This window comes from Bos taurus, chromosome 1 (assembly GCF_002263795.3).
Source record: "Bos taurus isolate L1 Dominette 01449 registration number 42190680 breed Hereford chromosome 1, ARS-UCD2.0, whole genome shotgun sequence".
NCBI lineage: Eukaryota > Metazoa > Chordata > Mammalia > Artiodactyla > Bovidae > Bos > Bos taurus.
Genome location: NC_037328.1, coordinates 82,830,049 through 82,853,175, shown reverse-complemented (window position 1 = coordinate 82,853,175; position 23,127 = coordinate 82,830,049). Strand labels below are relative to the sequence as shown.

The 23,127-nt window shown below is 56.0% G+C and overlaps 2 protein-coding genes across 8 annotated transcripts; one reads left to right on the top strand and one right to left on the bottom strand.

Annotated features, from left to right (window-relative positions):
• Positions 1-27: 27 nt before the first annotated feature.
• Positions 28-8,843, top strand: FAM131A (family with sequence similarity 131 member A). Of its 5 annotated transcripts, XM_005201606.5 has the most exons (7): positions 28-219; positions 1,440-1,846; positions 2,491-2,633; positions 4,828-4,921; positions 5,143-5,325; positions 5,490-5,606; positions 7,098-8,843. In XM_005201606.5, the coding sequence occupies exons 2-7, from the start codon at positions 1,759-1,761 to the stop codon at positions 7,571-7,573; spliced, it is 1,101 nt and encodes a 366-aa protein (XP_005201663.1). In that variant the 5' UTR covers positions 28-219; positions 1,440-1,758; the 3' UTR covers positions 7,574-8,843.
• On the bottom strand, positions 8,756-22,842 carry CLCN2 (chloride voltage-gated channel 2). 3 transcript variants are annotated; one of them, NM_001102487.1, is made up of 24 exons: positions 22,751-22,828; positions 20,372-20,528; positions 20,091-20,222; positions 19,619-19,747; positions 19,394-19,527; positions 19,210-19,287; positions 19,041-19,119; positions 18,818-18,943; positions 18,631-18,715; positions 18,440-18,541; positions 17,567-17,651; positions 17,275-17,430; positions 16,817-16,886; positions 16,472-16,582; positions 16,033-16,246; positions 15,587-15,720; positions 15,174-15,346; positions 14,930-15,044; positions 14,682-14,755; positions 14,393-14,452; positions 14,209-14,247; positions 13,936-14,040; positions 9,486-9,572; positions 8,773-9,350 (listed from the first exon to the last, which is right to left on the bottom strand). In NM_001102487.1, the coding sequence occupies exons 1-24, from the start codon at positions 22,820-22,822 to the stop codon at positions 9,156-9,158; spliced, it is 2,712 nt and encodes a 903-aa protein (NP_001095957.1). In that variant the 5' UTR covers positions 22,823-22,828; the 3' UTR covers positions 8,773-9,155. The 3 variants fall into 3 exon arrangements, 2 of the variants coding, with proteins under 2 accessions (XP_010799592.1, NP_001095957.1); XM_010801290.4 differs by lacking the exon at positions 20,091-20,222 and having other exon boundaries at positions 8,756-9,350; positions 22,751-22,842; XR_003036684.2 differs by lacking the exons at positions 8,773-9,350; positions 9,486-9,572 and having other exon boundaries at positions 13,992-14,040; positions 14,682-14,798; positions 22,751-22,842.
• Positions 22,843-23,127: the final 285 nt, after the last annotated feature.

Below are 23,127 nucleotides of genomic sequence, written 5' to 3'. Positions count from 1 at the left end.
ACGCCCCCGCGCTTACGTCACCAGCCCGGTTCCCTCTCCCGGGAGCGTTGGCGGACGCGCGGCTCCCACCCCCCCTCCCTTCTCAACGGGCTCTCCCCTCCCCGGTGGCTGCCGCGGCCCGACCCTCTGCAGGGCGATGGCCCGGACCCCGAGCGCGGGCTAGCGTGGCTGGGTGCCCGGTCATGGGCTGTATCGGCTCCCGGAGCCCGGCGAGTCAGGGTAAGAGGCGGAGACCGGGCCCGGGTTGGGAAATCGGGCTGAGGCTACCCGGTGCGCGGGCCGCCGCGGGCGGGTGGGGACCTTGAGGAGGGGGCCGGTGTTGGGAGAGGGAGGAGCCTGCACTGGGGAGGCGGGCCCGGCAGGAGGAAGGAGCGGGCCGAGCCGGGAGGGGGGTAAACCGATTCATGCTCGCTCCTAAGGCCTGCTACTGCCTCTGGGCTCTGCAGGGTGGACTCGTGGTCTTTCCTCTTGCATCCCCACCGCTGAGGGTGGCAGGAGGCGCACAGCCTAGAGAAGGGCTGCTCAACCCTCTCCAGCTCGTGGCGACTGACCTTGCATGCTCACTCACAGTCACCTCCCCCTCTGCCTACACCTCTCCTCTCACTGTCCTGGGAGTGGCCCTATGCTGGGAACCTGTCTTCTCCTAGCTGTGTCCCAACCCCCTTCAGGAGGTAGCCTGCAGACGCTGGCCAAGCATCCTACCATGGAGTTTTTGACCAAACTTATTACCCACTTCAGACTCCGTAGGTTGATGAAGGGGACTGCAGCCTCATTTGGGGGCACCTGTGAACACCTGATCACCTCTCATCTGTAAAAAACTGTTTTAGTCCCCTGACCCCACTCCCAACCAAAACAGAACTCACTCTGCCCTGTGGAGGGAAACAGGAGCCCAGAGGGAGGCTGTCGGGGCATCCTTTCCACAACTGCTGACCACTGCCTGGGCCTTGGTTCCCATAGATTGTGGTGCACACTGGGGCCTGGCCTTAGTTTAGTGTCTGAGGTAGGCCAGCCTACTTTACTCCCGTGTCATGGATTTCCCCAGGCCTAAAGCCAGGCAGTAACTTGTGACGTGTGTAGGGTTGGGTTTGGAATGAGTCCTGGGCTTTTAGGGCAGGCGGTCAGGCACAGAGGCCTTAGTGTGGGTGTTACTTGAGGTTCTTTGGGACTTAAGACTCTAGCTGAGACATGTATTTGACTGGGGTTCCCATGAGGAATTCTAGGATTTGTAGTCTTAAATTAATCTCATGACTTTTGAAGCTGAGAAGCAGCAGGCTGCTCTGATCCCTCTGGCCCTGCTAAGGCTTGGCGTTCAGGAAGTCATTCCCTCCTGCAGTCAGGAGAGTTTGGCTGACCCCATGACTGGCCTCGAGAGCCCTGATTAGGTACCAGCTGGGGGCCAGGGCTGGCCTGTAACCTTGTGTCTTCCTTCTGGTTGGTAGCGTTTCTGGGGACCACCAGCTGGCTGAGGCTCAGGGACAGAGACGGCTGCTCCAGCTAAAGGTCAGTTGTGATGTACAATTGCCTGTTGGCACTGTCTAGGGGATGGGCCTCAGCTCCTGAGCTCCAGAGAGCTCAGCTGGGCCCAGGCACTCCCACCTCCTCAAAGCCATGAGGCAGAGTGTTCTCCTTCTGTGACTAGGCACAGGTTCCAAGTGGGGAGGGGACTGGCTCAGCATCCGGAGCCAAAATAGGAATAGAACTGGGAGCTGAGCCTGGAGCGGTTCTGGGCTTTTGGTTCTCTGCATCAACACAGCCAGCATGCCTATGATTTCTGTGCTGGGCAAAATGTTTCTGTGGCAGCGTGAAGGGCCCGGAGGACGATGGACTTGTCAGACAAGTCGAAGAGGTGAGGCCAGGGACATAGATGTGATTTGGGAGGTGATGGGAAGCTGAGGAGTAGGATGCTCAGGTGGCAAGAGGAAAATTACTCTGGGTAGCTATTGGGAACCAGGCTGAGATAGGAACAGACAGGCTGGGGCCAGACAGGGCATCAGGAAAAAGCCTTAGGGGACTGGGACGAAAGTCAGAAAAATCACAGGTTTGTCAGAAAAGAAGAGTGAAGAGCTGCGCACAAGCTGAGGCTGGCCAGAGGAAAGAACCATAGCGAGCTTGTAAAGGGTCCAAGTTGGTGGTGGGGAGAGGGGGTGATGTTGGTGGAAGAATGTGGTGTGTTTTCCAAGAGGAATGGGTAGGTTGAGAAACCTGAGAAGGTTTGGAACTTATCAAAGTTGAGGTTTCATACCTAGGGTTTTGATAGAATATATCTTGAGGAAGATGGTGGGGAGTGTCTGCCACAAAATGGCCCCAGAGGCCTGAAGGTCAGTGCTGTGAGGATAGGGGCTTTCAGGCTTGTGGAGAGCACCAGGTGAATGCTCAGGTTCTAGGGGCTGGGGGATGGGGTACGGAGAAATGATAAGGGCAACACCCGATGAAAGTGGGGATCTCGGCAGAAGTAGGAGCCCAGCTGAAAGCCTTTCCCCCACCCCTCAGTGGCATCGGACCCCGCGTGGGCTGTGGAGTGGATCGAACTTCCTCGAGGCCTCTCTCTGTCTTCCTTGGGATCTGCTCGGACTCTCCGAGGCTGGAGCCGGTCCTCCCGCCCTTCCTCAGTGGACAGCCAGGACTTGCCAGAGGTGCTGGGCCCCTGGTGTTGGTAGGGGGAAGGGGGCCCCCTGCATCCACGGGAAGGGCATCTGTGTGCCCCACCCCCGCTTCGCCAGCCAGCCTTGCTTCTGTCTCCCTTTTCCTGCAAGCGGAGGCGCTATCCGGCCGCCGGGGCCACAAGGCCGCCCCCGCGCGCCGGTCTGCTCTGCTCGGCGCTGTGCCAGCGGGCGGGCTTGCTTGCGTCTTGGGCCCTGACGTCAGCGCATCCCGGGCCGTATCCCGGGAGACCCTGTTGCATGGTGATGGGTTGCCAGGGAGACATACACCTTTTTCTCTGGGCCTGGGCCGCAGCTGCGCGAGCGCAGGCAAGGATGGCGATGGCTGGGGGGAGTGATGGGAGGGCGGGAGAGCGAACCAGGGAACACCCACCAGGTGCTCCCCGCCAGGCTGGGCCTGAAGCTGCCGGCGCCACCCTGGGGGCCCTGTCAGCCAGGTATTGAAGGGACGGGGTGGGCCTGAGGTCAAGGGGGCAGGTGGAGCCCGTCTTCTGAGGGGTGGGAATGTGTTGGAGGAGAGGTCAGCAGTGCCGGGGACGGGGCGTGTGCCTCTGACTTCATTCATTCATTGAGGGAGACGTTTCCCAGGGCTGCCAAGGAGCACTGAGCCAGGTGTAGGGTGGAGGTAGGAACCCAGGTGAATCAGACTGAGGCTTTGCCACCTCAAAATTCCTCAGGAAAGATGCAAGGACATTGCTGAGCTGGGGGTGCAGGCATACAAGACAGAGAAACTGTGGACTGAAAACATAATTAGAAGGTGGTGGCACTTGAGAATCGGGCCTTAAATGATAGGGAGCGTTTTTTCAGGCAAGGATGACATTCTTAGCCCAGGGGAAAGCTGCGTTCCTTTGCCTGGAGGGAAGGTGGAAAGGTGGGCTTTCACTGGGCAGAGGAAATCACTGGTGGATTCCAAGCAGACCTGGAGGCAGCCTAGGGCCTCACAGAATGGATTCTTTCAGTGCCTGACCATGCAGCTTCCACTTCACTGGGCACTGGAAGAACCCAGGAAAGATTTTAAATAGGGACATGTTGTGACCGGCTGCACTCCAGGAAAATTACTTGTTTATTTTTATACTTTGCCTAATTCATTCAGCCTATGTATTTTCAGAGCTACTCTGTACCAGGCCCTGTGTTAAACACAGGGTGGGTGCAGCAGTGACCAAGGGAGACCAAATTTCTCATAGAGCTGAAAACCAACAAGAAGTAAGGAAACACAGGAAACAGACCATAGTGACACACACAGGGTCTGTTGATAGAGGATGGCAACTGGCTGTAGGCTACAGAGGGAGCCTGGACTACTGCTAGGGTGGCCAGGAAGGCTCTCTGAGAGAGTGATATTTCAGCCAAGACCCTAAAGATGAGGAAGAACCAGTCATGGGAAGCGGGGTGGGGAACACTTAACATACACAACATTCTGGGCTGAGAAAACGGTGTGGAATTGGAACTTGGGGGACCACCGCTTGCGCTAATCTGAGCAGGGGGTACTGAGGGTGTACCCTTGAGAAAGGGCTGTGGCAGTAGGAGTAGAAAGGATGACAGTAGTGTAGAAGGCAGTTTGGAGATGGAGTCGCTAGGTGTTAATAACAGATCTAGGTGAGCAGGCTTAGGGGAGAGCTGATGGTAATGCTGAACTTTGGAGCCAGGTGGGGTGGGAGAGTGGTGGGCGGGAGCGAAGCCAGGAAGTCCGGTAGCAGGACCGCATGTGAGGAGAAGCTGTTGGGCTTGGTTTTGATCATACTGAGTTTGTGGCCCTTGTAAGCTCGAGAAAACAGCTAGAATGGGGGATCTGAAGACTGAGATGGGCAAGGGGGAGAGAACCTGGAGAAGTCCCACTTGCCATGCATTTGGCCTCCCCTCTTTGCTATTCTGAAAGGCCCCACTCCATTTACTTGTCAACCTGCTTCCCTCCCTGCAAGCCAGGATGTGGCAGGTTAGCTGCAGTTCTATTCCCTTGGACCTGCTCATGTCTATGTTGTTTCCTGAGTGGACACAGTTTGAAGATCTTGGCCTCTTACTTTCTGACATATCCCAGTGGCAACTGGGACATCGGAGATGCTCTGGCATCTCTTCCAAGCTCCCACATCTCCTTGATGCCTTGGGTGGAGTATGGGCCTGTGGGGGACACTGCTGTCAGAGGGGCACTTACCCTCTGATGCTGTCACCCAAGGTGAATGTTGGAGACACAATCGCAATGCTGCCCAAGTCCCGGAGAGCCCTAACTATCCAGGAGATTGCTGCGCTGGCCAGATCCTCGCTGCATGGTATGCACCCCCTTTGTCCTTTTGCACATGCCCTTGGGGACTGTATCCTGTGAGCTTTTGCTGGGCTCCCTCTTTCCTCTCTTTCTCAAATGAATCCCAGCTCCCTCCTCCCGGCCAAAGACACATGTGGACTCTTAACTACCATTACCTCTCCCCTCTCTTCCCAGATGCTCTCTGGTCTGTGTCTTTACCAGCTTTCCTCATTCTGCACCCCCTTCCAGGTATTTCCCAGGTGGTGAAGGACCACGTGACCAAGCCCACTGCCATGGCCCAGGGCCGAGTGGCTCACCTCATTGAGTGGAAGGGTTGGAGCAAGCCAAGTGACTCGCCTGCTGCCCTGGAATCAGCCTTTTCCTCCTATTCGGACCTCAGTGAGGGTGAACAGGAGGCTCGCTTTGCAGCAGGTGGGTACTGAAAGGGTTTATCGTAGGGATGCTCATGTTCATCTCCTCGGGCCTGATGTGGGGGTTGGAGTCTTTCTGTACCGCTGTGTCTTCCCTCTCCTGTGTCTAAACTGAGCCCTCATCTTAGCTCACCTCTGCTAAACAAACTCTGTCCTTCCTGTCAGGAGTGGCTGAACAATTCGCCATTGCAGAAGCCAAGCTCCGGGCATGGTCTTCGGTGGACGGCGAGGACTCCACTGATGAATCCTATGATGAAGACTTTGCTGGGGGAACTGACTCAGGTGAGGGAGATATCTCATGCCAGTGCTGCCAGCAGAGGTGGAACCACCTGACAGGCCTTGTGGTTCAGAGCTCAGCCTTTGTTTTGGAAAGGGAGACCCAAAATGTCCTCAGCCTGCACAAGGGGAGAGGAGAAGGACAAACTGTCCAGACAGTCCTTGACATTCCAAGGGCAGGATAGCTGGCTACCGCTGGTGAGTGGGCAGTCAGCGGTTGGAAATGGGAGTGGTTCCTTTTCCATAGGTGCTGAGCCTTCTTTGCCTGTCTGTGCAGTTGGTCTTCACAATCCTTCAAGTGAAAGTCGCTCAGTTGTGTCCCACTCTTTGCGACCCCATGGACTATACAGTCCATGGAATTCTCCAGGCCAGAATACTAGAATGGGTAGCCTTTCCCTTCTCCAGGGGATCTTCCCATTCCAGGGATTGAACCCAGGTCTCCCGCACTGCAGGCAGATTCTTTACCTGCAGAGCCACCTTCAAACAAACAAACAAAAAGCCCAGAGATCTCACCGATGCATTCTGTGCAGCTGATCTCTGAGGGTCTGCTGTGTCCTGCCTTGCCCTCTCAAGGCAGCCTTCTGGCAGCTCAGAGGAGCTGCAGTGCAGCAGCACAGCTCCCTGCAGGGCTGGGGCCCCAGGAAAACAGGAAGGCTTGCTGGGGTGGGACCGCCCACAGGGCCTCTGGCTCCAGCTCCGGATCCTTGCCCTATCCCTCCAGCCGAGGCCTGCCTGTGGATCTTTCCCTGGGCCTGGGCTTGCAGAGGGGACCCTGCAGGAGCTGTGCAGCTGTGCAAAGGCCCTCCTTTCATCTTCCAGTCTCTAAACCACGTGGCTTACTTTCTCTGTAGCTTCTAGCCTCAAACCTCACAGGTCACCATCCCCCCACCTCTTTGCCTTTGAAGATTGCCTCTACCCAGTGGCCCATCCCCTCTGGCTAATTAACAAGTTCTCCAGGGTGGGCAGTACATTAGAGCAGATTGGGGATTGCTGCTGTGGTCTTAAAGGGACTGATTAGGATGCCTGAACCACAAGTGTTTTTGTTTGAGTTCCAGGCCTGTTTTGACCCCTGGTATAATGATAACGACCAACATTTATCCAAGGCCACTACTAGCCCCTGTGGAATCTGTGGAAGTTAGAAAAAGGGTCGCCTTTTTCTGGTGGGGATAGCCCTGTGCTAGGGCATGTTGCTTGGCGGGGACTGTGGGCTGAACTCAGCCTTGGACAGGCGCCCCTTGTGCAGTGAGCCACCTGCACCATGTACGGTATCCCTGTATTTATTGACTCTCACCAAGTTCCAGAGTCTGTTGTTCTCTCAAAAATCCCATAAAGTTATAACCTCCAGTTCACCGTTAAGGAAACTAAGGCACTGAGAGGTTAAGCAACTTGCTCCAAGTTACTCAGCTCCTGTGAGGCTGGGAGCCGGGAGGATGTGGCTTCCAGGTGGGCCAATTGAAATGGGGCTAGCAGGGCTGTCTTCTTTCTCTCCCCCTGCAGACCTGACTGGGCAGATGCCCCTGGGGCCCCACCTCCAGGACCTCTTCACTGGCCACAGATTCTCCCGGCCTGTGCGCCAGGGCTCCGTGGAACCTGAGAGCGACTGCTCGCAGACCGTGTCCCCAGAGACCCTGTGCTCTAGTCTGTGCAGCCTGGAGGACGGGTTGCTGGGCTCCCCAGCCCGCCTGGCTTCCCAGCTGCTGGGCGATGAGCTGCTCCTCGCCAAACTGCCCCCCAGCCGGGAAAGTGCCTTCCGCAGCCTGGGCCCACTGGAGGCCCAGGACTCGCTCTACAACTCGCCCCTCACAGAGTCCTGCCTTTCTCCTGCTGAGGAGGAGCCAGCCCCCTGCAAGGACTGCCAGCCGCTCTGCCTGCCACCAGTGAGCAGCTGGGAACGGCAGCGGCAAGCCTCTGACGTAGCTTCTTCTGGGGTGGTGTCCTTAGACGAGGACGAGGTGGAGCCGGAGGAACAGTGACCCAAATCATGCCCGGTGGTGGCATGTGTCCCCTGGCTGCTTCTGGGGACAGAGCCTCCGTGCCCCAGCGTGGGCGAGGCTTCCAGCAGAGCTCCAAAGCCTGGAGGGCTCCTGGGAGCACTCACTCCTCCATTGTGTGTTTGCATGAAAGTGTTCAGAGGAGGGAGGGGCCAGGCTGGGGGCGCATGTCCTGCCCCCACTCCTGGGGTTTGCCGGGGGATGCCCGGGGCCCCTGGGGCATGGCTACAGCTGTGGCAGACAGTGATGTTCATGTTCTTAAATCAAAAACACCACGTACACATTTCCTTCTCGGGTGATGTGAACCCCTAAGGGGGTGGCTGTGACTGGGCTGTAGAGCAGGAGGGAGCCCCACCTCTCCCGCCCTCTACCCCTGCCTCTCCTCTGCTTCTCTTCTCACCTCCGAGTCCATGTGCAGTGCTTGACAGAACTGCCCCCGCCCCGGGGGCGCTGGCTCCAAGCCTCCTGGAGCCTCTGGATCGAGCTGTCCCCCCAAGGGCCCCTCGCCCAGCTGGGCTTGTGCTGTGCTTCACCTCTCCATAGTCTCTAAATCTTCTTTTTCTTAAAGAGGGGTCTCGGTCTATTCTTTCAGTCGGATCTTCTCTGGGAGGCCATGGAATGACGAAAGCCTGTACCCTTGGCCCTCTTGCTGGCCCCTGTGATGGGGTCTAGGCCTTTCCCCAGCTACTTGAAGGACGTGTGGGCAGGGTACTGGTGGCTCGAAGCCCAAAGGCTGCCCCATTCACTCAGGAGTTCTCTTTAGGGTGGAGTTGGAAGAAGGGATGGCCCTGGTTGCCACGGAGCAGTGATCTGGATGTTCTTCCAGAGAGGGCCACAAGGGGGCCACATGAGTGGCCAGGCAGTTGTCTGTAGGAATTGTGTCAACAAAAGACAGTCATGAGGGAGTGGCTCTCCTTGGGGAGGAAAGAGGGTTGTCTTTCTTGGCTGAACAAAAGGGCAAAGCTACCTTCCTGGGGCCTGAGCCTCAGCTGGGGTCTGGATGAGCAAGCAGCGGCGGCCTCTGCAGACCCGGCATTCCATGGACAGCGGGCTCTGGAGTTTACAGCTCTGGGGGCTGCGGGTGGCCGCTCAATTTGGAGCTTTGTAGACTTTGGCAGGTGAGAGGGCCCAAGGTAAGAACAGAGCCAAAGGGCACAGGCATTCTATATATAAGTGGCTCATTAGGTGTTTATTTTGTTCTATTTAAGAATTTGTTTTATTAAATTAATATAAAAATCTTTGTAAATCTCTATATACATCTGGTCATTGGAGGTTCCAGTATAAACCCATCTTAGTTCTACCCCTTCCCTCTCAAAGAGGGAGCAGGGGTCAAGCGAACCCACCCTCTTCTGGCCAGGCCAGTGTTGACCTTCCTGCCCTGGGAACACTTGCTGCAGGTGGGCACTGGCTCAGATTTCAGGTAGGATGAGTTGGGAGAAGCTAGCACCCCAGGTCTGGAAGTGAGGCTGGAGCTCCTGTGTTCCCATGGTGGAGAGAACAGGAAAGCCACAGGATCTGGGCCGATAGCCACGGCCACTGCCATCCCAGGTCACACCTGAGGGGATCACTGGCACTTGTCATCGCTGTCAGAAGGGCTGCCCTCCCGGGGGAGGCCGTGGCGGGAGCGAGGCCCCCAGAGTGCATGCACCTCGGTGGTCTCTGTGTCACTGCTACTGGTGGCACTGTCACGGAAGCTGGCGAGGGGCGGCCGGACTTTCACGCCCTGTGCTGTGACAGAGCCCTCGATAGCCTTCCGGAGCTGGAAGGGTAAGAGGGTCAGACGTGTGGACTCGGGGCTCCCTACTCAGATGCCTCCCCAGTGCTTCCCCAGGTGGGCTAGAGACAAGCCCCCGAGCCTTTGTGGAAGTGGCTTTGATGGCCATCATCATCTCACCTCCTTCAGGGTGACAATTCCAATGAGTCTGCCAATACTGGTGACATACGCATGGTCCACTCCCAGCAGTGAGAAGATGGTGTGAGTCTGCAGGGTGGGGATAAAACACACTGGACTTGATACGTGATGGGACAGCTGTACATTACAGGCCAGAGGGACCCAGAACAAGGTGGCAGTGGGCAGTAGAAGGGGGGTGTCATGGATGGTGAGGAGAAGGGGACAGGACCACCAGAGGAAAAACAACAATAATGAGAACGTTTCTGCAACCAAGCCTCAGAAACTTGATAGTGGGAATGTTTATGGTCCTTACGTTGATGGGGGAAGGGACAGGGGAAGGCTTCTTTATTCCATGTTAGAAAGTAGGACAGAGAACAACTGTTGAAATACAACATCAGATGACTGGCCGGGCACTGGGCTAGGTTTTTCCTATATAGGCATTTAATTTCGGTAGTGTCCTGAGAAGTAAGTATGGTACCCATTCTATAGGCGAGGAGCGTGAGGCTCAGAGCTGAAGTGACTTGCTCAAGGTCATCAGTAAGAAGTAGCCTTGTAGCCCCAGGCAACTTCTCGTCACACTATGCAGAAGGAAGCACAGCCCCTGTCGTCCTATGCCGCTGTCCAATTAGTCGTGGACCCAAGTTCCACACACACCCCACTCCCCCTAGGGGTACTGGCCCTGAATCCTCCACCTCTAACTCACCTCTGTGGCTGACATGCTTGCTGTGGGCCCTTGCGGGGCTGGCCAGCTTTGATACCTCTCTAACTTTGGCCTGCAGCACTCTACATCTCTCATACACTTTGCCTTTTCTGCTAGCCCAGCTAGCATCCCGGCTCCTTCTGAGATGTAGTTTGCAGTCCAGGGGGACAACAGTTACACCCATCCTCCCCATGTTTTTCTTGCTTTGGGCCCTCCCCCCAGGCCTTCTAATGTAATCAACAAGGGTTCAGAAATTGTCAGGCAGTTCCCCTCATGCCCTAAGTGGATTTTCTCAGGCCAGATGTCTTGAAAAACACTCTACTGACTCAGCAGTTCCTGGAATTTTTGGCCTATCATTTATCACACTGTTCTGAGTTTACTTGTAAGCCTTTTGGCTTAATATTTGAGTCAAAATGGGCACTAATAACCCAGATTCTAGAGTACCAGTTACTCAGAACTCATTGTAATCATCTTAACAATTTTAAAATGTTTTATTATACAGTTGCTAAATTCTTTAGAAAAGGACTTCCAGGACTTTCCTAACTTTCTCCATCTGAGGCATGACAGTAATCATAAAGGGAGCTAGAAGTTCAGTTTTAGAATACGCTCTCCTGTGCTCCTTCCATGCCCTTGTCATAATTGTCCTGTGGTTAGTTAGCAAGTTCCTCCTCTTATCTAACTTGAATCCTGTGTGCTACAAGTTATCTTTAATTTCATCATCTGCCTTTGGAGGGAAACATTGTTATAAGATTTCCTGTTTCAGTAATCCTTTAGTCTTGCCTTCTTATGGTTTAATAATCCTTTTCATCTCCCAAGGATCCTATTAAATAGTTCCCCTTGATTTTCAGTTCTCCACAATTCTAATCAGAGTGAGCTTCTGGCAGACAATATGCTTTTTAGATTTGCAAAACACTTGTCCCACTAAGCCTTACGGATTGACTTTCTGAACATCCTGGTGGTTCTCCCAAACTCCCTTAGCATCCTCACCAGGATAGGGCTGCCACATTGTAATGGGTTCTGCTTTCTGCCTCCTTTCCCCCCATGTTGGCTCTGCCATCCTAAGAGCTTTCCCAAACTTGAGTTAGACCCCAGACTCCCCAGAATGGCTCATAAGACCCTTCCCAAACCACCTCAGCCTGTCTTTCCAGTCTCAGATGCCATCAGGCACCCAAGCTTCAAGTCTCACATGATCACTCATCCTTTTCTGAGAACATCCATTTCTGCCACACTCAACCCTTCCCTCATGACACCATCTTTTAAAGTCTCCTGTTGGTTGTTTCTCAGTGTAAGTAGCAGCAGTAATTCCGAAAGGATATTGAATACTTACTATGTGCTAGGCACTGATATAAGTCGTGCCCGACTCTTTGCGACCCCATGGATAGTAGCCTGCACCAAGCTCCTCCGTCCATGGGATTTTCAAGGCAAGAAGTACTGGAGTGGGTTGCCATTTCCTTCTCCAGGGATTCTTCCCAACCCAGGGATTGAACCCAGGTCTCTCACATTGTAGACAGACACTTTACCATCTGAGCCACCAGGGAAGTCCGTAAGTGCTTTACATGTTATTAACTTTAATCCTCAGAAAACGCTATTATGTAGGTACAATGATCCCATTTTATAGTTAAGGAAAGTGAAGCACAGAGAGGCTAAGAAATGTGACAGGGTTAAAAAGCTGGCTACAACGTGGCAGGATTCAGGTTCAGCCCGCTGGCCTCCTGTTGGCACTCTAGCTCCTCCCCTCTACCCACTGGTGCTTTGCAGGTGGCCCTGAATCAACGAGGTACTCCACTGGTAGGAGATGTCCATTTGCACAGGTTCCTAACTAGTCTTCCATGTATTCCACTCCCTTCTGAATATTCTCTTCCTGCACTTCATTGGACTACTTACTGATTCCTCAGGCCTAAAAGGGTAGTTTGAATTCTCATTTTTATGTTCTTATCACTTTCAGTTCTTTGTACTTTTGTTGGTTGGTTCCTCAAAGGCTTCTTTTCTTCCTAGGATTTTTAAATTTGTAACAAACATCTACTTGTTCCTTTTCATTTTAATTTAATTAGACACCAGGGAGCTCACTAAAAGGCCTGTACTTCTTAGGCTTAGGAACAGTGAATTGACAGGGAGAGGGACAGTGTGGCCTTCTGAAAGAATCCTGGAAGTAGGGCTGGGAAATCTGCCCTTGGGCCTGACTGCTTTACTGACCTGGGCAAGTGACCTCCTCACTGCCTCAGTTTCTCCATGTATAAATATGGTTAAATCCACAGACTTTTGGATTCCAGGCCTAGTTCTGCTACTTACTTAGGTGTGTGCCGCCACTGCTGCTGCTAAGTCGCGTCAGTCGTGTCTGACTCTGTGCGACCCCACAGACAGCAGACCACCAGGCTTCTCTGTCCCTGGGATTCTCCAGGCAAGAACACTGGAGTGGGTTGCCATTTCCTTCTCCACTAGGTGTGTGACTTGAACAAACTGCTTAACCTGTCTGAATTTCAATGTCCTTGTAAAAACTAGACTATCACAATATCCATCTTACAGGGTAGTTGTGAAGATTGAACATGTGAAGAACTTAGCCCACTGCCTGGCACGTAGCTGGCACTAAAAAATGTCAGCATTTTCACTATCATTGTGCGATGTTTGAGGATTAAGTAAGATGATGGAAAAGCTTTAGAGGTCTTAGGAAGAAAGACTTTGAATAAAAGCCAGATGTATTATTCACAGGCCTATCTTCTTTTTTCCTTGCAATTGCATGGCAATTTTGATCTGGGGTCTTTACCCAAAGGCTTATAAGTTCCTTTATTACCTTTTGCTTTTTTGTTTTTGTTCCCTGTTCTTCCTGCCCTCCTTGTCTGGCTGGCTGGCTAGGCTGGCTCTTGGGCAAAGCTGGTGTCTAAGCTAGCTGCTCAAGCTGCAGACCTTGGGAGTGTTCCTTCTCATCCCCCGTGCCTCAGAGGCTTGCACGTTAAATCTGTCAACAATTTAGCTAAACTCTCCTGGTGTCTGCCTGAGCAGCCTGCTGGTGTACCTGTGCTCTCTGCCTTCCCTGAGAGGCTGGAAGATGCCCAGTGATGCTGGCCACTTCACCCTGGGGAGCCTGAGGTAGTCCTACAAAGAGAACCCCTGCCCTCCACGAGCATCCGCCTCACCCATCAACCTGTCTGCACTCTGGTTTTCTGCAGACTGTTTTGCCCTTCTGCTTAGCTATCTTCCTGTGTCCCTGCCAGTTTTCCTCTGGCCTACATTAAGTCAGACTTTCTGGGGTCTGACATTCCAAGCCCCCTGCTAGGCACTTCTCATCTTTGTTTATCTTTTCTCTGCAGTGTCCCCAGTCCTACTTGGATGTTTGTTAACTTGTTTATTAGATTCTCTTCTGCCTGTTTCTCATCCATTTTTCCCCTTTGTGAGTGTATTAGCCTCCTCAGGCGCTGGCAGCCTCCTGCCTCACTCTGACCCTAGAGGGTCAGAGGCCTTCTGGCTTCCACTCAGCTCCAGCCCTGTCTTTGTTGCTGTTTTGGTGCAGAGTTCCCGCGGGCAAGGCTGAGCACAGAAAAAATGATGCCTGGCTCTACCATAGACAGGAAGGGGCTAAGGGGCCCTGGCTCTTGGCCTCCCATCATTTGAAGCGATGTGTCTGAAAAACATGTCAGCACAGAGCCCACTCTCTGCTCTCTTTTTCCTGTCGCTGGCTTGAGTCCAAGTTTGTAGGAGGACTTAGATCCCCACCCTGTGCTCCTGAGGGCCCAGGTAGCCCCAGGCCTCTGGCCCTACCTTGTGCAAAGAGGTCCGCTCCACCAGCTGGAAGGGTGCAGGGTCAATTTTGCAGTCACTGAAGTTGACAGGTTCATCTAGTTGCTGCTCTTCCCACTCCAGAATCTGAGGGGACAAGACTAGAAGGGTTAGGGAGGTGCCAACAGCTGCTCTCAGCTCCCTGAAAGCCTGCCTCTTTTCCTATCCCACAGTCCCTCCCACGGGGACAGCAGCCAAGATGATGACTGAACACAGCCAGGAAGAAACAGAGTCTAGAGTCCAGTCACACCTTACCTCCTCAGGGGTCATCTCGCCTTCCAGGTCTGAGTCGCTCTAGGAGAGAGGAAGGAATGTTGACAGCTTGGGGGCTGGGGGAAGGGAGTGTCTCTCCCCAGCATAGGGAAGCTTGCCCCACCTACAGCCTGGCCCTCCCTGTCTCCTGCTCCAGAGGAGCCAGAGGAGGAAAGGGAGCACTTACCGCCAAGGAGATTCGGACCCGCTTCAGCTTGCGCTTGTCACATTTCCCCGACTTCTCCAACTTTGTTAGAGCCAAACCAGAAAGAAGAGGACTTGATGTTATAGGGAGGAGGGAGGTGAGGGAAAGTGGTGGGGCTGGGAGGAAGGGCACACCGCAGGGACTGCTGACATCTAGGAGGACAGAAGGGCAGGGAGGATGGAGGCAGGCACTGCAGGCTAATGGAGAGGCGGTCTCAGTGTCAGAGAGAGACGGAGAGAAAGTGCCAGATGGAGAGGCTCCGACCACTCACCTCTGAGGCGGGCTCGGCGGGTGGACTGCCACAGAAGAGGCTTCTGAGGGTGATGCCAGCCTGCTCCATGTTCCCTGTGTTCCCAAACACAAGGCCCTGAGGGCAGTGCCATCTTTGCTGGAGAGGACCAGGAGAGGTGAGGAGGGCAGGGGAGAGGCATGCTATTGCTATTCTGGTGCATCTGGGCAGGGACCTTGTGGGTCTCCGGGGCCGGTCTCTGGCTCCATCGTGCTAGCTGGTGGGCTCACCTGTGGGGCTCTCCTTGACATTCACAGTGTTGCTGGGGCTCCTCTTGAGAGCAGGCTTCAGGGGCTTGTGAGTCTCGCCCCGGCCTGCAGGGAAGCCCTGGTCCTCTGTGTTCACCTGCATAGGCGGGAAGGGGTTGGGGATCCTGTGGTCCCTGACCACCTCTGTGTCGCCACCCTCTCGTACAGTCTACACGATGGCATTTACAAAGTCTGGGTGGCCCTGCCATGACGCCTTCCCCCTCACCTGGAAGCGGACGGAGGTCTCAGGACTGGGGGGACTCTCCTGATCGGAGGGTGAAGAGGTCTGGGCAGCTTGACGCTCTTGCATGTAGCGCCGCCGGCGGGCTGGGCTCAGCTGTGCCCCCAGTAATGCCACCACTTGCGAGCGCTCGATGGACCCCAGGAGGATCATGGACTCTGGAGAGAACAGGTGGGAGGACTCAAGAGCCGGGGAGAGGCCCTCCTACCCACTGGCCTTCTCTTGCACCCAGTGGGGGGCCTTGGATACAGGCCACATACCCAAGGGAAATCCTGGCTGAGTTTGCTGGCTTACTGCCTTTGGAACCAAGGAGTCTGGTCCTGAGCTCCCGCCCCTCCCCCTTCCTGAGCAGCAACGCTGGGAGATGACCCTCATTCCTGGTACCCCTCCTGGCTCACCAGGGGACTCTACTAGGGCCAGCATGCGGCCCTTGGTCCTGTGTAGTGCCAGCCGCAGGTCCCGGAAGGTGCAGCTGAGTGCCACGTGGGGAACGTCCCGCACCATGATGTCCTCCACTCGCACCCGGTACTGCCTGAGAGCCGAGAGAGGCACTCTCTTTGTGGTCAGTATGGGGAGGGCAGCCAGGAGTACTACCATCCCAGGGCTACAGGGAAGGCCCCAGAGCTTATGGGGACGAGGGTGAAGGACCCAGGAGCACCCTCTGCCCTCGTTCTGATTAGGTGGGTCAGCCATAGTTCCCCATGGAGTGGACAAGGGCGGTGTTGGCCAGGAGGCAGCAGGGTGGCTGGTCTCCCAGCCTCACTTGCTGGAGGTGTGTGTGACGGAGTCCCAGGATGCCTTCTGCCCCTCACCCGCACCCCCCTTGTCACCCAGCCCTCCGTACTGGTGGCGGCCCCAGCCCAGCTCAGGCAGGTAAGGCAGCTTCTTGATTCGGATGATGCTGTCATAGAGTGAGGGCTGTAGGCTCTGGGCAACGGCATTGGCCAGAATGACGGCGATCATAACAGGCAGGATGTGGGCGATCTGGCCTGTGAGCTCGAACACGATCACGGCCGTGGACACAGTGTGCGTCACTGCTCCTGCCAGCGCAGCCGCCCCTGGGGACAGCCACTTTCAGTCTCCTCAGGGTGCCCAGGCCCTAGATGACCCCCCCACCCCTCAACTCTGGGCAGGACCCTCAGGGCTGCCCTGTGCAATCCTGGGGAGTGGGCCTGTGCGTCTGAGGGAAGCCTGGTTTATACCAGCAGGGGGCGCCAGAGCCTCAGGCCCTATGGCCCAGCCACAGGGGTTTTCCAAGAGGCATAGACACCTGGAGTACTCACCCACCACTGCATAGCCTCCAGGAACAATCCTGTAAGTGCTGCCGTCTGTGTGGATGCCGTCAGGGAACCAAGCAGCCATGCTTTCGCCCACCAGACGCCCAAATGCTGCTCCTTCAGGGAAGGGGGTGGGAAGAGAAACAGGTAGTGGAGGGGGAGGGCAGGGACACTAGGAAGAGAGAGGGTCAGAGGGTGGGGGAAGGGGCCGGTGGGTCATTCAGTGCAGGGGACTACCCTGCGGGGGTGGGGGTTGGGGCTGGGGCTGGACCAAACCCGCTCCCAGGCAGAGAGGGGACGGCCAAGGGGTGGCCAGAGGGTGCAGGCTGGAACAGGCAGCTGAGGACTCACCAATGACAAACACCGGCATGAAGGCCCCACAGGGCACTGGGATGGTGGTAGCCAGTGCAGACATCCAGAACTGCAGGCAGGAGGTCGTTCAAACAGGTAGAGGCACCACCTGGCCCCAGGCAGCCCCCAGCTCCACCCCAGAAGCCTACCTTGCTTATCAGTTTAGACACAAATGTCCCAGTTATCTCAGAATCCCCCAGAGGTGAGGAAAAGGAGGACTTTGGAACAAGTTGGCTTAGGTTCAGCTCCTCACTTTGCTATCTAGCTGTGTGACTTTTGGGCCAGTTACTTTTAACCTCTTTGTGCCTGACTTTCCACCTCTAACACAAGGGTACCAGTAGTAACCTTTCTCATAGCATCGCTGTGAGGCTTAAAGGGGTTATTATACGGAAAGTGCTTAGAGCAGTGCCTGATATCTAGTAAGCCTGTGTTGGCTATACATATGTAAGGAGCCCCACCTTCATGAGAATGAAGATGACCAGGGTGAGGAAGACGTTGGCCCGTGGTGGGTTCCAGGCCTGTGAGGTTCCAGGTGGCTCTAGTTCCTCCATCAGACCCTGGCGGACCCACGTTCGGTTGTCAAACAGGGTGACCAGTGTCTCTTTCTGTGAGAGCTGTAGGTGAATAGGGTGCCTCAGTCTGGGGAGACAGGATGGAAAGGGAAGGGGCCCATAGGCAAGCAAGGGCTTTTGGCTTTCAAAGGGATACATCCCAAGAAAAGGGACATGTGCCTGTTCAGCCTGGGGTTACCTGTCCAGCCATGAACTGTCCAAAGCCAGCGGGGAAGGTCAGAGTAGAGATGAGTAGAGTCACCAGAGCCGGGAAGAGCAGGCGTCTAAGAGATGTAGGTTTCACAGCATCAAATACCAACCTCAGGCTGGTGATAGGCTTGGGTGCCCTCACATACCTTATAGCTAAGGTCACAGCAGAGCCTTGGCTCTTACATTAAAGCACACAGTTCTGAGAAAAGGCCCCCTTTGCCGCTCATGATACAATGGTCCTGAGGTGACAGCCATCCAGGCCATCTAATGTCTTTCTTTCGGCTCCTCACTCCCTAAGTAGGAGCAGCAGCGGAGAATCCATCCCCCGAGCCCTCTGTGGGCACCTCTAAAGCTGTGACTCCGCCCCTTACCCTCAAGCTTCTGTCTCTGTCTCTCTGTGGTGACTTAAGAGTGAAGGTGTTGTTGGGGAAAGCTAGGGTTACTCATGAAGGTGCCAAGGGAGCAGGTTGCCTTTTCCCTGAAGCGTGTCAGTCCCAAGAGAAATCATGTCTCAAGTCTCCCAGCTCCCAATCCTTGGGGTCTCAACTGTGAGAGCAGGAGGAAGAACTAAGACTCAAACATTCTTCAGGGGGCACTGCCGTCTGGGCCAACTCAAAGGCCTACAGGAAGCCTTAGTCTTTGATCCAAAATGCCCTCTTCCACTGACTAAAAATTCAAAAGTGGCAATTTTCAGGTAATTTAAATGAAAATCAAAATGTTCAGTCTGGAAAACACTGGACAATTTCCTCCAGGGACTGCCCGTTTTTGACTAGGCCACTATTTGCTTCTCACTTGTTACTACGCCTCCCCTCCCCGCACCAAGGGAATGACCCTCATACAACCCAAAGAAGAACCAACTCACTTCTTCATGAGGAAACGGTTGATGGTCTTCTGCTTCCGCATCACCTGGACAATCTTCCGGTTCAGGTAGACAAAGAGTGCTCCCCCGAAGCCACTGGCGATACTGGAGAGACAGAAGAAGCACCCTCGAAAAGGAGGTCTTCCTTCTCTCACCTCCTCCTCTCCCACACCTCAGCTCCTTCAGCTCCTCACCCAATAACAGCAAAGGCTGGCAGCTCCTGGAGGTCGAAGGGGAAGTCAAGCCGGAACCGGGTTTTGAACAGAGCCGTGATGGTCTCTGAAGGGAAGTGGAGCAGCAGAGGGAGGTGGGTGTAGCCTTGGAGGGCCCCACCTCATCTGAAACATTTCAGGGCTCGCCTCCCGAACCATGCTGCCCCACCTTCATCACGGTTCCAGACGGCCAAGACCCGGAAGATGAAGGCGCTGAAGGTGGCGGCAAAGAAGCCCCGCCAGTAGTTGCGCACCGCAAAGAAGGTGGAGGTGACCTCGATACTGAATAGCACACCTGCGGGGGTGGGGGCAGGGAGGCCGCCCTTGAGGCCTGGGCCTGGCCCATGGCCTCTGACCCAAGGGCCCGGCTGGGGCTGACCCTCTCTGCCCACCTCCAATGGGAGCCGCAAAGCAGCAGCCCACCCCCACGGCACAGGCGGCAGCCAGCATCTCTGTGTTCCGGGATTCATTCTGTCGAAGAGTGGTGGGAAGGGGAGTCGGCATTAGCGTGGGTTCAGCGGTCCACCCCGCCCCTAAACCTTCCCCCAACGTCCCCCTTACCTCGTAGATGCCCCCAAACAGCGAGAGGAACTTGCTGAGAAGGGCGGCACACATGCTTGCGATATGCACAAAAGGGCCCTGGGAGGTAGAGGCAGGTGGTGAGTGGGGCTGGGGCACACCCTGATGTTGGCCGGGCTTCGTCCTCCCCTGGGAGGGACTCCTTCATTCCCCAATCTGCACTGACCTCTTTGCCAAGGGGCATCCCACTGCCAAGGGCACAAGTCAGCCCAATGACCTTAGCTACGAAGGTCTTGAGGGTGAGGTATTCCTTCAGCACCACTCCCCGCAAGATGGTTTTCATCTCCGGGATGCCAGACCCTGGGGTGGGGGGTGAACAATCCTAGGAGAGTCACCGGATGTGCCTGTTTCAGGAGGCCCATCTCCGCCCTCTCTTTCTCTCCTATTGTACCAACAGCCTGAGGAGCCAGGATCTGTGTGAATCCAGCAGAGAAAGTGATGAGGACGACGGGGTAGGTGACCCAGGCCAGATACTGGAGTAACAGGTTAGTGTTCAAGCCCCGGGACATCCACTGCTGAGCTGTGGAGAGAGGACATATCATTGGCACCCCAGTGCACACACCCAGTCCCTGCCTGGCCGCTGGACACAGTTGTGTGACCAGCTGTTCCAGGGAGTACTGCACAGAGCCAGGGGAACAAAGGGTAGGGAGGGGGTTAGAGGGCATTCACTGAGACAAAGATCACTGTAGGTGATAGGGTCAGCTGGATAGGGCGGCAAGAAGTTGTGGCCTATGGGAGTGGCAGTGATTACGCCTGAAGACAGGGCGGTCAGGCCGGCCAGGGGAAGTGGTCAGTGGACAAGTGCGGCATGGAGGAAGCAGGCTTGTTCTCCCCCGCTCTTCCCCACCAGCCCTCGTCCTCACCCTGCAGACAGGCAGCGATGGCGTAGTCCATGGCCCAGCTGACCAGGGCCATGAGGAGCCCCAGCAGGACTAGGAAGATCCAGTCTTCACCAACCCTGGACACTAGGAACTTATGGCAGTGTACAGTACAGACTGGGAGCAGGCGAGGGAAGAAAGGGACGCTGGCACCAAAGCATACCTACCCCTGTCCACCCCCACCCCTCCCCTCCCGGGCAGCTTGAGCTGCCTCTGTCCCCCTCAGCACAGCTCGGCCAAGTCCCCTGCCCCAACCCAGGTCTCACTGCGGCATCGGGCGCAACGGCTCTGTCCATATTCCAGGAGCTCTGGGGGAGCCCGAGGGGAAGGTGGACCCCGCCAGGGTTCGGGCCCTCCCAGGCGGATCCGAGCAGCTTCCTCTTTGGCAAAGGCCCCAAGGTCCTGAGTATAACGCCCGTACATCTGAGTAATAGGGGAGATAGGGGTTAAGACATGGGCAGAGTGGGGAGGCAGGGAGGGCTCCTGGGGCCTCTACTCCCCTTCTCCCAGCCCCCACATTATGTACCCCTTTTTAAACCCATGTTTCCCACTTTGGCTTGGGGTGTGGGAACAATGCACACTGCGGATTGTGGGGGCTGTTCTGGCTGGAGTGATGGGGACAGCCAAGGTACAGGGACACAGCTCTGGGGGTGGCAGAATAATCGGTCCTCTTCTCACAAGCCTGGGGAGGCGGGGAGCAAAAGAGGAGGAGTGGGAGGGAAAGCCCCAGAGAAGGAAAAGATGGAAAAACCTAAAGCAGTGTGCAAGTGGGAGGAGGGAAGGTCAGAGAATAGAGGATGGTCAAGGGCACACGGGTAACAATAAGGGCCTCATGGAACTGGGGGCAGCTGAGCTGGGCCTAGGAACAGGCGGGGCCCCAATCCTTATCACGTTCCTGCTGGGCCTCTGGCCTGTGACCGACTCAGCTGCACCCCTCCCACCCACCCTAATCCCCTTGTCCCCAGTCTCCACTCCCACCCCAGCCCGTCAGCCCAGATGGGAGTGGAAAGTCTCTCTGGGTGGGTAGAGAGTACTTGGTGACCTCAGCCCCACTCTGGAGCTGCCCTGAGACCCGTGGTGGGTTAGGGGACAGCAGAAGCTGATGGCTTGGCTGTGACTGTGGATGCTGGGGTGATGGGATGGGAGAGTGGCCGAGCAGTGGCTAGACCTGCCAAGCTGGGCGTGTGTTTGGGGGGTGGGGAGGAGTAGATTCCGGCTGCCACCCGCAGAGCTTCGGGACACAAAGGGCTCCTGTTGGGGCTTGGAGGGGAGAGTGGAGGGAGGGAAAGATAGAGATAGAGAGAGAGTGATAGAGAGCAGGAAAAGGAGGAGAGGGAACCAGAGAGGAGAAAGAGGGGGGGGGCAGTCTGGGAAGGGGCACAGAAGAGAAAGGAGACTAGAGGGGAAGAAGGGAGGAGGAGAAGAGAGAGAATAGAGTATAAGAGGCAGACAGCATAGGAGGGGGAGGTGAGTGTGTGAGAGAAAGACAAAGGGATCAGAAGGACCAGGGGGAGAGGCTGGAGCAGGGAGTGCCCAGGAGAGAGCCTGACCCTGAGAACTCTGTTCCAGAGATGAGATAGAGACCAGGCAAGGAGACATGGCTGGTGCCCAGCTACCCTGACCAATGCCCCATTCTTGGCCTATGCAGACTGGCAGACATGTCCCAGGCTGTGCAAAGGCTTACCCCTCTCCCCTTGCTCCACTCCAACCCTGCCACCTCTCCCTGTCATCCTGTTTCATCCAGTCACTCTTATAACTGGGCACCTCCCTGCCTCAGATACAGCCCAGGCCCCCTCCTCCTGGAGAAGTACCTTCCCTGCCTCCTTCCTGGGCAAATTCCAGCCCACACTGATAAAAACGAGCTACAGGGCCCACTCCCTTCCCTAGAGTTTGGGTCCCCCACCCCAGTGACAAGCAGAGGCAAAAGGTTTCTCAAACACTGAAGTTACAGTGGTGGCTGTGAGTCAGCTCAGACCCCCAGGACCCCTGCTTCTAATGATGTTGAGGGCCCGCCCTGGGGTGGGTAGGGGCTGGACACCCAGAGTCAGCCTGGACAAAAGGTCCAATTCCCACACCCATTCCTGCTTGACCCATCCTCCTGTAAAGCTCCTGTCCCCCAGGGTAGCAGGTAACCATTTTTTCCCCAAAGAATCAACTGAAGGATGCCTACCCATGCTGGGTTGCCAGCCACTCCAGGGGTAAGGGCCAGGGATGGGTTTGGGTCTGATCATCTTTCTAGCACGTGCCACGCACAAAGTAGAGACAGAAAGAACGTCTTTGGATGGTGGAGATACAGTGGAGAGAGAGAATGTTCAAGGGTGTGAGTAGTGCTGGGAAGGCGTAGTGGGGTGCTGAGCCCTGGCCCCAGGTGGTGGTGGGGAGGAGCAAGGAAAACGTTGCTGGGGGGGAGTAGAGGGAAGGACAACTAGGACAAGCACCTGAAGTCCTTGTCCTGTGCAGGCCCCCAGTCTCAGCCAGAGACCTGCGTGCAGCTTCCCACCTTTTAGCCCTTCAGGCTCTCAGTTTCCCCAAGTCAGAGGGCGGGACGGGGTCAGGTTAGGCCCCCCAGGCCTCGTCGCTTCCACAGGTAACTGGGAGCAGTGGTCTGGGAGCACATTCCTCAGGGTTCTGCTGGCTTCACTTACCAGGGTCTGCTCGTACTGCAGCGCCCGCGGCTCCATCCCTTCCTCCGCCGCCGGCCCCGCTGCCGCCGCCATCTCCGCTCACAGCCCTCTGGCCTCCCACCGCGGCTCGGGCTCTGGCTCGGCTCGATTCCCGGCCCGCGGAGCCCGCGCCCACAGCTGTCCCGTCCCCGCAGCCCGGGCGGCCGAGTGCAGAGTGCGGCGGGCCCCGGGCGGGCGCCGCTGGCACAGCCTCCCGCTCGCGTCCCCTCCTAGGCGGGCGGGCCGAGGGCGGTGCCCTCCGCGCTGCTCCGCCCGCCGGCCCCTCCGAGGGAGCGGGCCTTGCCTGGCCGGGGTCCGCGTAGGGGCCGCCTCCCGGGCTCGGGAGAGGCGGCAGGGGG

Excerpts from the sequence above, each read along its gene's own strand:
- CLCN2 (NM_001102487.1), bottom strand. The coding sequence starts at position 22,822 with ATGGCGGCGGCAGCGGGGCCGGCGGCGGAGGAAGGGATGGAGCCGCGG. Across the intron at positions 19,528-19,618 it reads CCTGGCTCCTCAGGCTGTTG|GGTCTGGCATCCCGGAGATG; the intron begins GTACAATAGGAG and ends CCCCCACCCCAG. Across the intron at positions 15,045-15,173 it reads AGACCTCCGTCCGCTTCCAG|GTGAACACAGAGGACCAGGG; the intron begins GTGAGGGGGAAG and ends CCGCCTATGCAG.
- FAM131A (XM_005201606.5), top strand. The coding sequence starts at position 1,759 with ATGCCTATGATTTCTGTGCTGGGCAAAATGTTTCTGTGGCAGCGTGAA. Across the intron at positions 1,847-2,490 it reads TTGTCAGACAAGTCGAAGAG|TGGCATCGGACCCCGCGTGG; the intron begins GTGAGGCCAGGG and ends CCCACCCCTCAG. Across the intron at positions 5,326-5,489 it reads GGAGGCTCGCTTTGCAGCAG|GAGTGGCTGAACAATTCGCC; the intron begins GTGGGTACTGAA and ends CCTTCCTGTCAG.